The 12,949-nt window shown below is 35.8% G+C and overlaps 1 protein-coding gene across 1 annotated transcript in view; it reads left to right on the top strand.

The window, feature by feature from the left end:
• The first annotated feature begins 638 nt into the window (after window positions 1–638).
• The window catches only part of gfra2a (GDNF family receptor alpha 2a), a 115,073-nt gene continuing 102,762 nt past the window's right edge, over window positions 639–12,949 (top strand). Inside the window, exons 1-2 of the mRNA XM_073819804.1 lie at window positions 639–1,195; window positions 2,816–3,121. Coding sequence (XP_073675905.1) covers window positions 1,102–1,195; window positions 2,816–3,121 — 400 coding nt within the window. The 5' untranslated portion in view covers window positions 639–1,101. The remainder of the gene's footprint in view (window positions 1,196–2,815; window positions 3,122–12,949) is intronic.

The raw sequence follows: 12,949 nt of genomic DNA, 5'->3' as shown, positions 1-12,949 counted from the left end.
AAAGAATAGCAAGCCATACTCAGGCTTTGGCCAGGGTTCACCGACTTGTGAAAATCATATTAGCATTCTCCTGCAGTTGACCAGATCCAAAAAACACCATTATATCAGCCACCTGTTTCTAGAAATGCAGGCACATTTTACATGACATCAGGTTCTTGTCTCCCTGCAGTATTTACATCAGACATGCAAATAGCCTAATTACAATGTTTTCACACACTGTGTAGCTAATTATATCAGATGATTATATGCATTAACTTGGGTGGTGGTGATGATGATGATGTGACATCTCTCCAGAGACCTGTGAGTCTTCAAATCCATGACATGAGTATCTATTCCTAAATAACTTAGATTAATGCTTTATCTTAATCTAGTTTGAGGGGTTGAAAATCACACATCAGCCTAGCCAGACAGAGAGACCATAAGTCATTTCTCTAGTAGTCACAGATGGGTATCCTTCCGTTTTTGTATAGTATTGCAAGAGCAGTTACTGACCTCTTGTTAAAAGTTGCATTTATCCCTCGCCCTAAAACTTATTAATTAGCCATAGTGTGTTGAGTCAGCTTGACTCCCTGTTTGTTCGCGCTTTGATTAACTCATCCGTCGCCGGATCATTTAACATGTGGGCTGGAGCGCGTAACGGTGCCTCGCTTCTCAGGAGCGCACTGCCTCCGCCAGAGACAGAAGTCTGCCCGCAGAGCTCCGCCGTGTGAAGTTTCTTACTGCCTTTGCTTGGGAATTTCATTTCGGAGATAAACCGGAGCGGGAATATCCTATAGAGGAGCGTTGCTTTAGTAAACCAGACGGTTCAATTTTGCGTCCTTTGCGATAGTAGAACATCAGCATTGGGAAATATGCGCCTGTCCACACGAAACCACCACGAGTAAACGGCTCCATACGGAAACCTGGGGTTTAGTTCCCCTCCTGAGCGGAATAGAGAACTTTTCCCTCTGTATATGAGGCTCTGGATTATTTAGACCGGGAAAAGAATCATGGTCTGACAAACGCTGGATACAATTTGGGATTTTTAAGGTCATAGAGCGTTTAGAGCAGCATCGGTATTTTAAGAGGACTAAGCAGAATACAGTCATTTGGAGGGAACATATGACAGCACGAACGGCACCCTTTAACGCACGCGGACTCTCTATCAGAAACAGAAACATGTATATCTATATCTACGGCTTTCTGCTCTTTCTGGGTAAGTTTTTGATTATATTTACAGCCTTTTTTTCCGAGCCTTTTGAAATGAAAGCAAAATCTCCTCATGTTATTTAATTTGATTTAATCTTTAGGTTAATTTTATTTAAATTTCTTTCCTCCAGTGAATACGATAATGAAATGGGAATTAGCCCCACATTATTTTTTGATAGTTTATGAAGTTGTGAGAATTAAGGTGAGGTCAAGTTTGATAACAAGCGGAAAAATACGATATTCATTCATTGCATTTTTGTTTTTATTTATAGAAAAATATATGAACTTTGTGATACTCGCATATTTAAATTTATGGTAATTATGCATTGCAAGTTACGTGAGCTGCGTTCCATTCCTTCTGTATGAAGGTAACTGTCTTATGGTTTTACATGACGTCTAATTGTTATCTAATTAGTATCCTATAGTTAAAATCCCACTCATCAAGAATCGGCGTGTAGACAATAAATCACAGTATAGAAAATATTTCAATAAAGGTGAGATTTATCAAGGTCACTTCGTAGATTTATCACTGGCCAGTGCACACTGACAAGACTTGATCTTTCTGCGCACCATATGATGAAACTTAATCTGAATATTTAAACAGTCTGCAGAACAAATGAACCATTCAGACATTATGAAATAGATCAACCGCCAGTTACGCTTTAAATTAGTTTTAATGTTGCGGCGTAATTATATAAGTAGGCCTACTGATGTGATTTCCTAACTACAGTAATTAATATTGATATTTGTAATAAAATATAATGTAAACTGTTATCTAATTACTTTCCAGATTTTATTCTTTTCACACATTTGCATTCTTAAAGCATCTTGCAGCATTTCTAAGTGTTTTTATTTCTAAAAAAAATAAATATGCAAAGCATTCATCAGTGATTCGTTGTCTAAGGGTGTGTCTGAATCTTTCATTCTGGTTCTTCTCACTGATGTGCTCTGAACAGTTTTAAGAAAAAATAAATAATAAAAATGAGATTGGTAAGTATGCTGATGTATTTACACCTGTAGGTGTCACTGCTGGGTTGCACCTCCGTTATAATGACCCTATGACCAAAAAATAAATTTGCATACATGTCTAAAATGCTCTGTTGCTCTCAAACACACAGAAAGACTTCTAAAGGCTAATAATTATGAAGCAATGCTGAAGCATTAATATGAGGAGAGAATTAAGAGCATTTGCAAGTTGCTAATTAAATCTGTTTTTAATAAACACTAAAAAAGACTGTTATTTACTGGTGACTAATGGCATGCTAATTCTAAGTCTTTTGTGCGACGTATATGATATTTTACTTGTTTTTCCTACTTTGACACCATTCGGAGCTGTCAAGTGATCATTGTGAGTCATTAAAATGATTTCACTATCATCTGGTCATTGCCACTGGCTTGATGGGCTTTAAATTGCACTCTTTGGCTGTATTAGTCATTGAATAAAATAATGTTTTATAATGACAAAATGAGTAGATGCACTCGCTGATGTCTTGATAGATTCATTTGTCTTGGATAAACACTTCTATCCTGCTATACCATTAAAGAGTAGTTTTAGCAGGGTGTTTTATGGTCCATATGTTTAATAAATAAATAAATAAACTTCATTTCTCTCCACCCTTCTTCATAGATGAGCTTGTGTTCACCATGTCAGGCTCATCCGCTCTATCTGAGTCTGGGCACCAGGACTCAATGGACTGTTTAAGAGCCACCGAGAAGTGTAACCAGGACCAAAAGTGCAGCCATCGCTTCAGGATCATGAGGCAGTGTCTGGCAGGCAAGGACAGGAACACCATGTTGGCCAATAGAGATTGCCAGGTAGCCCTGGAAGTGTTGCAGGAGATGGCTCTGTTCGACTGCCGCTGCAAGAGGGGAATGAAGAAGGAAATGCAGTGTCTGCAGAGTTACTGGAGCATCAACATAGGCCTGACTGAAGGTAAGAGCTCTGTGGGATTACGGATCCATGGATAAACAGTCTGAGAGATGCACACGATTGATCTCAGAAAGGCAGTGGGGGAGATTGAGGCTAGTAGTCAGATATTTAACTACAGTTAACCTCTTAAACTCTGTGGTCCAAAAAGTGTTTCAAAATGTTGCTGCTTCATTTACATGACCTTCCTCATATAGTATCAGCCCATATGTGGTCTCATTTGAAAGCTTAGAGTCTCCTCTTTACGAGGAATACCATAACTTTTAGTTTTATGATTCATAAAGTAGTAAAATTATGCTTAGAATTTATGTTGTTCCACACACAAATTTCCGCCTAACGATTGTGAAGAATTATTACAAAGAATGTGTTTTTCTTATATTTTTCACAAAACAGAAAAATCATATATCACAAGAAAGTGCTCATTCTCAAGAATCTGACCATATAAATCATTTTATTGTGTGACAAACACAGATCGAATAATCTTCAATTGAATCGCGATGTCAGAATATAATAAAAAGTGTTTCAAAATTGTTTCAAAATGTTGCTGCTTCATTTACATGACCTTCCTCATATAGTATCAGCCCATAATTGATCTCATTTGAAAGCTTAGAGTCTCCTCTTTACTACGAATACCATAACTTTTAGTTTTATGATACATAAAGTAGTAAAATTATGCTTAGAATTTATGTTGTTCCACACACAAATTTCCGCCTAACGATTGTGAAGAATTATTACAAAGAATGTGTATTTCTTATATTTTTCACAAAACAGACAAATCATATATCACAAGAAAGTGCTCATTCTCAAGAATCTGACCATATAAATCATTTTATTGTGTGACAAACACAGATCAAATTATCTTCAATTGAATCGCGATGTCAGAATATACTTGAAGAATATGATAATAAATTCTATTACTTTCCTCCACATACTACTGCTTCAGTTAGCCGCAAATAGCCATAAACTCCATTTTATCTTTTAGATTAGGATCTCTTCTTTCAAACAAGACCATTTTCACGTTTCTGCGTTGTTCCATTGCTGAGAAATCCGTTATTTTGCCAGATGCGCCCAAGGAAGAACGGCCGCGGCTTTCCAAACGCGCTCTGAGCCGCTCAAACAGGTGTGTGTGTGTCTGCGGCTGCATTCAGAGCGTGTCAGTAGATCAGATTACACTCTCCGGCCGCCTGTAGTGCTGAACAGAGGTGTGAACGATGACACATCTCCTCTCTAGACGCGAAGAAGAAGACGACGCATGGAGAGGTTCCGGGTCACAAAAGATGCTTCGACGGTGGAGAGGATTGTGGGATATGTAGTTTTTGGACTCTTAAACCGGAGATATGCGTCTCAGAGGAATATAGCGGTCTCCATTATCAAAAATAGACGCTAAATGAATAAATAACGGGCCGTTTCCATGGAGAGCAGAGGATCCGCGGCTCATAAGCGCGTCTATAAGTATAACAGTGCTTCTATTCAGGTTTGTTTTATTCCTATAATTACTTTGAAACGTAAAGGACACCAAAACAATCTGCTAAGCTATGTATTGAGTGTATATTGAATATTGGCAGTAAAGTACAGTAGAAGTTTCAGTAAATACACAGGCAAACATAAAAATGAAACATAATTCAGTCAATTATCATGAAAAGTGCTATGGTATATAGTAAAATAGTATTCTAAGGGGTAATGTGCTTTATAAAACCTGTTTTTGCAAAGAAACAGAAGGACACTTTTAGGGGGAAAAAAGGGGGAAAAAAGGGGAAAAGGGGCAATGCGACTCCCTTCGGTTATAATTCAATAACTTTCAATTAGAAACTGTTATATGAAAAAATCTTTTTTCTGGTATATCCTGAGACCTAGTGGAATCAAACAAAACAATTTGCAAAGAACTGAGACACCTAAATCCTGAGTTACAGACTTTCAAAAAAAACTTTTGAAAAAAAAAATCAAAAAGCGCCTATGTTTTTTTTGTTTTTATTGTAATATTTGAAACCTATATAATGTTATTTATAAAGAATTACACTGATATTATGTAGTTTAAAAGGTTTTCTATACAATGAAACCATTTTTTTCAATTTCCTCCATTGTATGTGTATAGGGGAACCATTTGAATTTAGGTAGGCCAAATGCAGGCGGAAATCCCCCAAATAGCCGCAGAGTGTAAGGGGTTAATTTAAATCCAATAAAGTAGATGTATTTTATGGACATTTGTTTGCATTTATTTGATCAAAAATCCAGAAAAAAAAACTGTTTTCTAATTTAATATATTCTAAAATGTAATTTATTCCTGTGATGCAAAGCTGAATTTTCAGCAGCATTACTCCAGTCTTCAGTGTCACATGATACTTCAGAAATCATTCTAATATGCTGATTTATTGTCAATGTTGAAAACAGTTGTGCTGCTTAATATTTTGTTGGAATCTGATACTTTTTTAGGATTCTTTAATAAATAAAAAGTTAAAAAGAACAGCGTTTATTTAAAATAGAAATGTTCTGTAACAATATAAACTACCATTTGTGGTCAGTAAATTGTTATTTTTAATTCTTTTTTTTTTTGAAAGAAATTAATCCTTTTGTTTAGCAAGGATGTGTTAAATTGATAAAGAGTAATAGCAAAGACGTATATTTTTAGAAAAGATTTCTATTTTGAAGAAATGCCGTTCTTTTATCCTAAAAAAAACTAAAAACCACAGGTTCCAAGAAATATTAAATATTAATATTAACAGCTGTTTCCAACATTGATAATAAAAGTAGTAAATCAGCATATTAAAATGATTTCTGAAGGATCATGTAACACTAAAGACTGGAGTAATGGATGATGAAAATTCAGCTTTGCATAACAGAAATAAATTATATTTTCAAATATACTAAAAAAGAAAACCATTATTTTAAACTTAAATAATATTTCACAATATTACTGTTTTTTTTCTACATTTTTATCATTCTTTGAAAGAAATTAATACTTTTATTCACCAATGATATGCTAAATTGATGAAAAGTGATAGCAAAGCCCTGTAATGTTACAAAAGATTTCTATTTTGAATAAATGCTGTTCGTTTTAACTGTTTTATTCATCAAAGAATCCAAGGTTCCAAAAAAAAAAAAAAAAGCAGCACAGCTGTTTCCAACATTCATATTAAAAGTAATAAATCAGCATATTAGAATGATTTCTGAAGAATCATGCGACAGTGAAGAGTGAAGTAAAGGCTGATGAAAATTCAGCTTTGCATCACAATAAATATTTTAAAATATATTAAAACAGAAAACCACTATTTTAAACTGTAAGAATATTTCAAAGCATTACAGTTTTTTTCTGTATTTTTGATCAAGTAAATGCAGCCTTGATGAGCACCAGAGAATTCTCGAAAAGACATTAAAAATCCTACAGCTCCCAAACAGAAAGGCAGTGTACACACACACACACACACACACACACACACACACACACACACACACACACACACACACACACACACACACACACACACACACACACACACAAATATAAAACGGTATAATATTTAGAAACTACTGGGATTGTACTATTATTCTAATGCAAGAGTGTTTTAGTATCCAGTCCTAGAGAAAACACATTTGTGGAGTTAGTAAGTTACCATAACATCCCCACATGACAACTAGCCCCAGTCTCTCCTCTGTCACAGAGTGCGCAAAGTACATCGCTATTCATATATACAGTGCAATTTGAGAAAAGTAGAGTCCAGTGACAGTGGATAGGATGTGCATTAGCTGGTAGTGCTGTCAGGCCCATGAGTGAGAGAAAACTGTCCTTGTGTACTGACATTACTCCTCACTGGGGTAACAGCCAGATGTAATGCGAAGCGGGCGGCACGGAAGGAGGGTGAGGACGTAGCATTGTGGTGTCCTGTTGGCATGAGCTGCATATATATGACTTGATCAGCTTTGGCTAAACACCTCAATGTGATGCAGCTCGTCTTTCGGCTCTAAAGCCAACGCAATCCAGTTTGCATCTTTTTTTTTTAGTTTCTATATATTCACTCAACATTACTTTTCTGCTGGAATGTAATTTCTGATTCATAGTGAAGCTAGATTTTGATGCATGGGAGTGTTTCCAATATTCTCACTGATGCATTTTTTCATGAATATATTATGATTTCATATATTCAACAGTCAAGCTATCCATACATTAGAAGGCACTGCAATAAGGCTGGTTGGAAATCATTTTGAGCCTGAACAGAGGAGTCATTCAGTGCCAGGATGTAGCAGTCTGACTCAACTCACAGTTAGCTGAGATGAACGCACAATGCGTCTTTCCCTCTTATGTGAAATGCAACGCCACCAATTGATCTTCTGCAAGAAACACTGTAGTCCATTGCAGCCTCTCTTAGTAGTTATACAGTATAAGACTCAGTAGTATGTTTTTTTGGTAGTATGGTTCATGTGCCTTGTGGTTATGGAATATTCTTTATAGTGTTGTCAAAAATATCAATATTTCGATAAATATCGATACTGAAATATCTGAACGGTACAAATACTAATTTCCCGAAGTATCGATACTAGCCGAGCTGTCACTTTCACTTCTCTACAAAGGCGCGTGACCGCAGTGCCTGTCTCGTCTCATTCAAGTGAAGCGAATAGAAAGGCGAGTGCGGCGACCCCGCGACCGGCTTTGTTTGATAAAGAACACAGCAGGAGTGCTATCTGGAAATATTTCGGATATGAAGCAAATGAACATGGAAAACCGAAGTACACAAGCAAGCCAATATGTAAGAGTTGCTACAGAGCAGTGCTAACAAAAGGCGCTAACACCACTAATTTCGTATTTGAACAGCTGAGAAAGTATGAAGCAAACTCAAATGAAGCTAAGAAGCTGAACAGGGCTGTAGCAGTGTACATATGCATATACCTCATTGTCATGTTCTAGACTTATTATATGTTATATTTATCTTTAAATTAAAAAAGAAATTTACCCCCTTAATATTGTTTTTTTTCTCTGTGTTAGCGAAAATAGTATCAAATATCGATATTTTTCAAGGTATCGTATCGAAGTTAGAAATTCCAGTATCGTGACAACACTAATTCTTTATGTCTGCACTGATCCAGCAGATGCAAACTGAACCATGTGCAGAGTCAAACCGATTGATTGACCTCCTTTTGAGCAGTCGTGCATACAGTACCAACCCCCATGTGAACAGAGCGTCCCGAGCTTATTGGCTCTACTCCCTCAATACTGTTAACAAGATGTTGTTATAGATTGTTTATGAGATGAAGATGCATCCCTTATTGCCTTGTTGTGCACTGTTCTTGTCCTATTCCATTACATCAGAGAGCGTATCCCAATGCAAGCTTACAATACAAATCCAAGCTAAATCTTTTGCATGGGAATTGTTTACTGTATGAAAATATAACGTCATTACAATGAAAAAAATGTTTGGAAAGTTACCTACATGTGTTTAGTCTGGCCACATTTGAACAGTTAAGTGGCTTAATTGTATTTATTTTTATTTCTCTGTTAAATAAAACAACCTAATCTCACGACGAAAACGTACCTGTGAGAACTTTTTTCACAAGATGCGAAATATATACTGCCATGTACGTTTTCGTGACATATTCGATTTGAAATGTCCACTGAATGGTGCTAAAAGAGTGTTCTTTTTTTTCCCCCGAAACAGATGAACGTACATATGGTACGTTTTATGTAACGTTGGTTTTGTATGTGTCACCACAGTGTTGACTAGCACTAAAACTCTAATGCTCTGTGATGTTTTAAAATAACGCAAATCGTAAATGTGCCGTTTTAGCTTGTTTTTCGTTCTCTCATCTTTCAGCTTTTTCATAGTGAGTCATGTTTTTCATAGGATTTGTACCCAAGGATTCCACATTCTAAGTCCAGTTCCATGCCGCTGAGCTACCGAACAAGCTTGTTATGCCCAGAAAGCGAAACATATGAAGTTGTAATCATGACTGTGTACCAAAATGATTACAAGTGCTCAGTGTTTTATCTAATGTTCATTTCTGTTGGAAACTGCAGTGATATATACTTATTGGTACGTATTTTGTGTCTTGTGAAAAGTTCCCACAGGTACGTCGTCGTCATGAGATCAGGGAGAAATCACAAAGTCTGCATTTATTTGATACAAAACAACAACATTTATTATATGTTTTTTATAACAGTGTAACTAAAAGCATTTATATATATCAGTAAGGTTTTACTATATATATATATATATATATATATATATATATATATATAGTAAAACCTTACTGACCCCAAACTTTTAAAAAGGACATCAGATCTCTATTTTCCACAAGTTGGTATGATTCTTTAGGGTCTTCATGGAACGTCTGCAACATACTTTGGTTAAAATTCCTCAATGTTGTGTAAGTGTGAGGTTTACTTTTTCTAGAATTGCAGCTGGGTCATAAACAGTGGGTACTAATCCATCCTTGAGTTTGAACTTTTTAGCAAAACCAGCCTTTAATTGTCCCTCGTTCAGAAAGCAGTCTAGAGTGAAATGATTTGCGCAGACATGGTGTTAATGATTTTAGGTGTATTAGGTGGTACATTACCATTACATACCAAACAAAACGAATTCACTGCATCCTCAGTGGCTCTGATGTCGGTAGGAAAAAAAAGGCTCTTATGTTCACTTGTATGTCCAAGTACAAAGTACCTGTGTCGCTTACAAGACATTGTTGTCAGTATAGCTGCTCGAGCGTGGAGAAAATGGCAGACAGAATAAAACTGACTGAGAGTGGTAATAAGCTAATACGGGGCAGTCTGTTAGTGGTTGTGGGCGGGGCCTGAGCAATATGACTTCATACTGCTCATAAAATCAAAATGGCTTGATAATTGAGACTGTTTGGTTTTTTTGGGGATTTAAAAAAAAGAAGTGAATGTATTTTTATCATTGTAGGGAGGTTGTGTCCACGCACTGCGAAAACACATTTATATGTAAACACCATGTAAAATATTTTAATTAAACAGTAAAATATTGTTTAATTTGACTTGACTTTATTAGGTTTCACCACTGAAAGGTCATATTAAGGTACAACTACAAATGTACAAATGTTTTCATAGTAGTTCACATGAGTCTAGTATTATAGGTCTGGTGTGTTTATCTTTAGATTTCCCATGTCGGTTTGGAATTATTTAGATAAACAGTTTTGTTGTCCCACTTTGAAACTTAGTAGCTGAGTGTTATCATTACAGCAGCTGATTTTCTGCTGAATGTATTTTATAAATCTTATTTTTTGCCATGACTTTACAGACACATTTCCCAGCAGGGAAAAGCATGCAAAACGTGCTGAAAATGCAGTCAGGTGCAGCATTATGCACAGGGGTGGAGAAAAGTAGTCTAAATCAGAAAGACATTATAAAAGCAAGGAGATGGAGCACTTGAAGAAAAACTAATAGGGGAAATCTCATCACTTTGCATGATTTAAAGAATCAGTTTATGATACTATTGATTGCTGAATTAAAAAATGTGACATTGGACCACAAAACCAGTCTTAAGTAGCACAGGTATATTGTAGCAATAGCCAATAATACACTGTATGGGTCAAAATGATTTGTTATTATGCCAAAAAACATTAGGATATAAGGTAAAGATCATGCTGCATTAAGATATTTTGTAAATTTTAATCGTAAATATATTAAAATACCCTTATCATGGTTTTGTGGTCCAGGGTGACATATGTTACCTACATAAAAAAATAACAGCCCGGAGGTGTTGCTTTACCATAATGGTCCTCGTTTGAACAAGGCGCTGAAAAGAATATGTGCACAGTTGTCACATTTCAGTCATTATTTGTTTTTCTCACTCTCCATCTAGTCGTCTTCATAGCCATCCATCCGTTCATCCATCCATCATTGTATCGGCTAAGCCTAAATAAGCATGAGAACACTCCGTGCCAGCATAAAAGGGAAGTGTACTGTTTACCTCTGGGTCCTGAGAGCCGAATTCATTCGATTCTCCACCAACATCATAACAATAGATTAGATAGTTGACAAAGAGTAATTGCTTTCTGCGGTATGTGTGCAACGCTGAGGTGGAAAAGCAGTACAGAGGCATGACCTGATATGGGAATAGTATTAGATTTCATTTAAGGGCTCCAGTGTTTCAAGGCTGTGTGTCCTCTGTAGGATGAATATGTGTGAGCAGTTCAATGGTACTGGTGAAAAGCTCCCTGTTGCTATGTAAGGTTATGCAAGCTCTGTTCTTTGCCTGTCTGCGGTTTAGCATGAATACCTTGAATTTAAACACAAGGGAGACTGATGTTTGCATAAAGAACAAGTTGGTCTATCTCCAAATGGCATCACATCACTACTCAGTGGAGGAAAAGCTGTCTGTAAAACATTTTCATTCATCTCAGCATCACTTGATGGAAGTACACTCAAATTTTAAAATTTTCGCTCATAGGCATGAAGCTGTTACGGCAGCCACCTGAATCATAAATGCCATGTGGCTAATTACTCTGAAGCAAGAAAATGTCATAGTGACAATGTTGATTAACTGATGGCACCACTATTGAAATCTAGAAAATACTTTTCTTTTATTAACCTAATTTTTTTTTTTCCTGTAAGAGTCAATAAGATATTTCACATAAAATATGTTTACATATAGTCCACAAGAGAAAATAGTTTAATTTATAAAAAATACCATGTTCAAAAGTTTACACTCCCTTGATTCTCAATATTGTGTTGTTACCTGAATTATTCACAGTTTTTTTTTGTTTTTTTTTGGTCTCTTGTTTGTCCTGAACAGTTAAACTGCCACTCTTCTTCAGAAAAATCCTTTAAATTCGTTGTGTTTTTCAGCATTGTTGTGTATTTGAACCCTTTCCAACAATGACTGTATGATTTTAAGATTCATCTTTTCACACTGAGGACAACTGAGGGACTGCAACTATTACAGCTATTACAGAAGGTTTAAACTTGAATTTGAAAATCAGGGTAAATTTAAGTTATTTTGTCTTCTGGGAAAGATGTAAGTATCTTCTGTAGCCTCTAAAGGGCAGTACTAAATGAAAAAAATATGATATTTAGACAAAATAAGAAAAAAACATACACATCTCCATTCTGTTCAAAAGTTTTCACCCCCGCTATAAATGCATCGTTTTTCTTTCTGGAGCATCGGTGAGTGTTTGAACCCTCTGTAATAGTTGCATTAAAGTCCCTCAGTTGTCCTCAGTGTGAAAAGATAGATCTCACTATCATACAGTCATTTTTGGAAAGGGTTCAAATACACAAAAATGCTGGAAAACCAAAGAATTTGTGGGACCGGAAGGATTTTTTCTGAAGAAGAGCAGGCAGTTTAACTGTTCAGGACAAACAACGGACAACTATCATTAAACAAAACAAACAAACAAACAAAAAACAGCTGTGGATCATTCAGGTAACAACACAGTATTAAGAATCAAGAGGATGTAAACTTTTGAACAGGGTCATTTTTATATATTCAACTACTAATTTCTCTTGTGGAATATATGTAAACGTCTTATTCAGGTCAGTACTAAATAAACAACAAGCAGCTTGTATGATCACTCTTATTTTGATAAAATAATTAACATTTTGCATAATCTGAAAAGGGGATGTAAACTTTTGACCTCAACTGTATAGCATCTTCTCTCCCATGCTAACAGGCCATTATGAATTTCCATGATTTTTCTGTGACTTTTTAAGTGACTTGTGATGGATAAGGATTTTTAAGAAGCATTTAACAGTCGCAAGAAACCTATTAATATTTATGTTCATCATCGAGCCTTCACGTCCTTTGTTATGCCTTATACAGGCCTGAAAATGACACTTTTTAAATGACTTATACTAAGACAAATTTACTTGATAATCTAAATAGAGTG

Source organism: Garra rufa, chromosome 15 (assembly GCF_049309525.1).
Source record: "Garra rufa chromosome 15, GarRuf1.0, whole genome shotgun sequence".
Lineage (NCBI taxonomy): Eukaryota > Metazoa > Chordata > Actinopteri > Cypriniformes > Cyprinidae > Garra > Garra rufa.
Note: the sequence above shows the minus strand (reverse complement) of the source record. Positions and strands in the feature narration are given on the sequence as shown.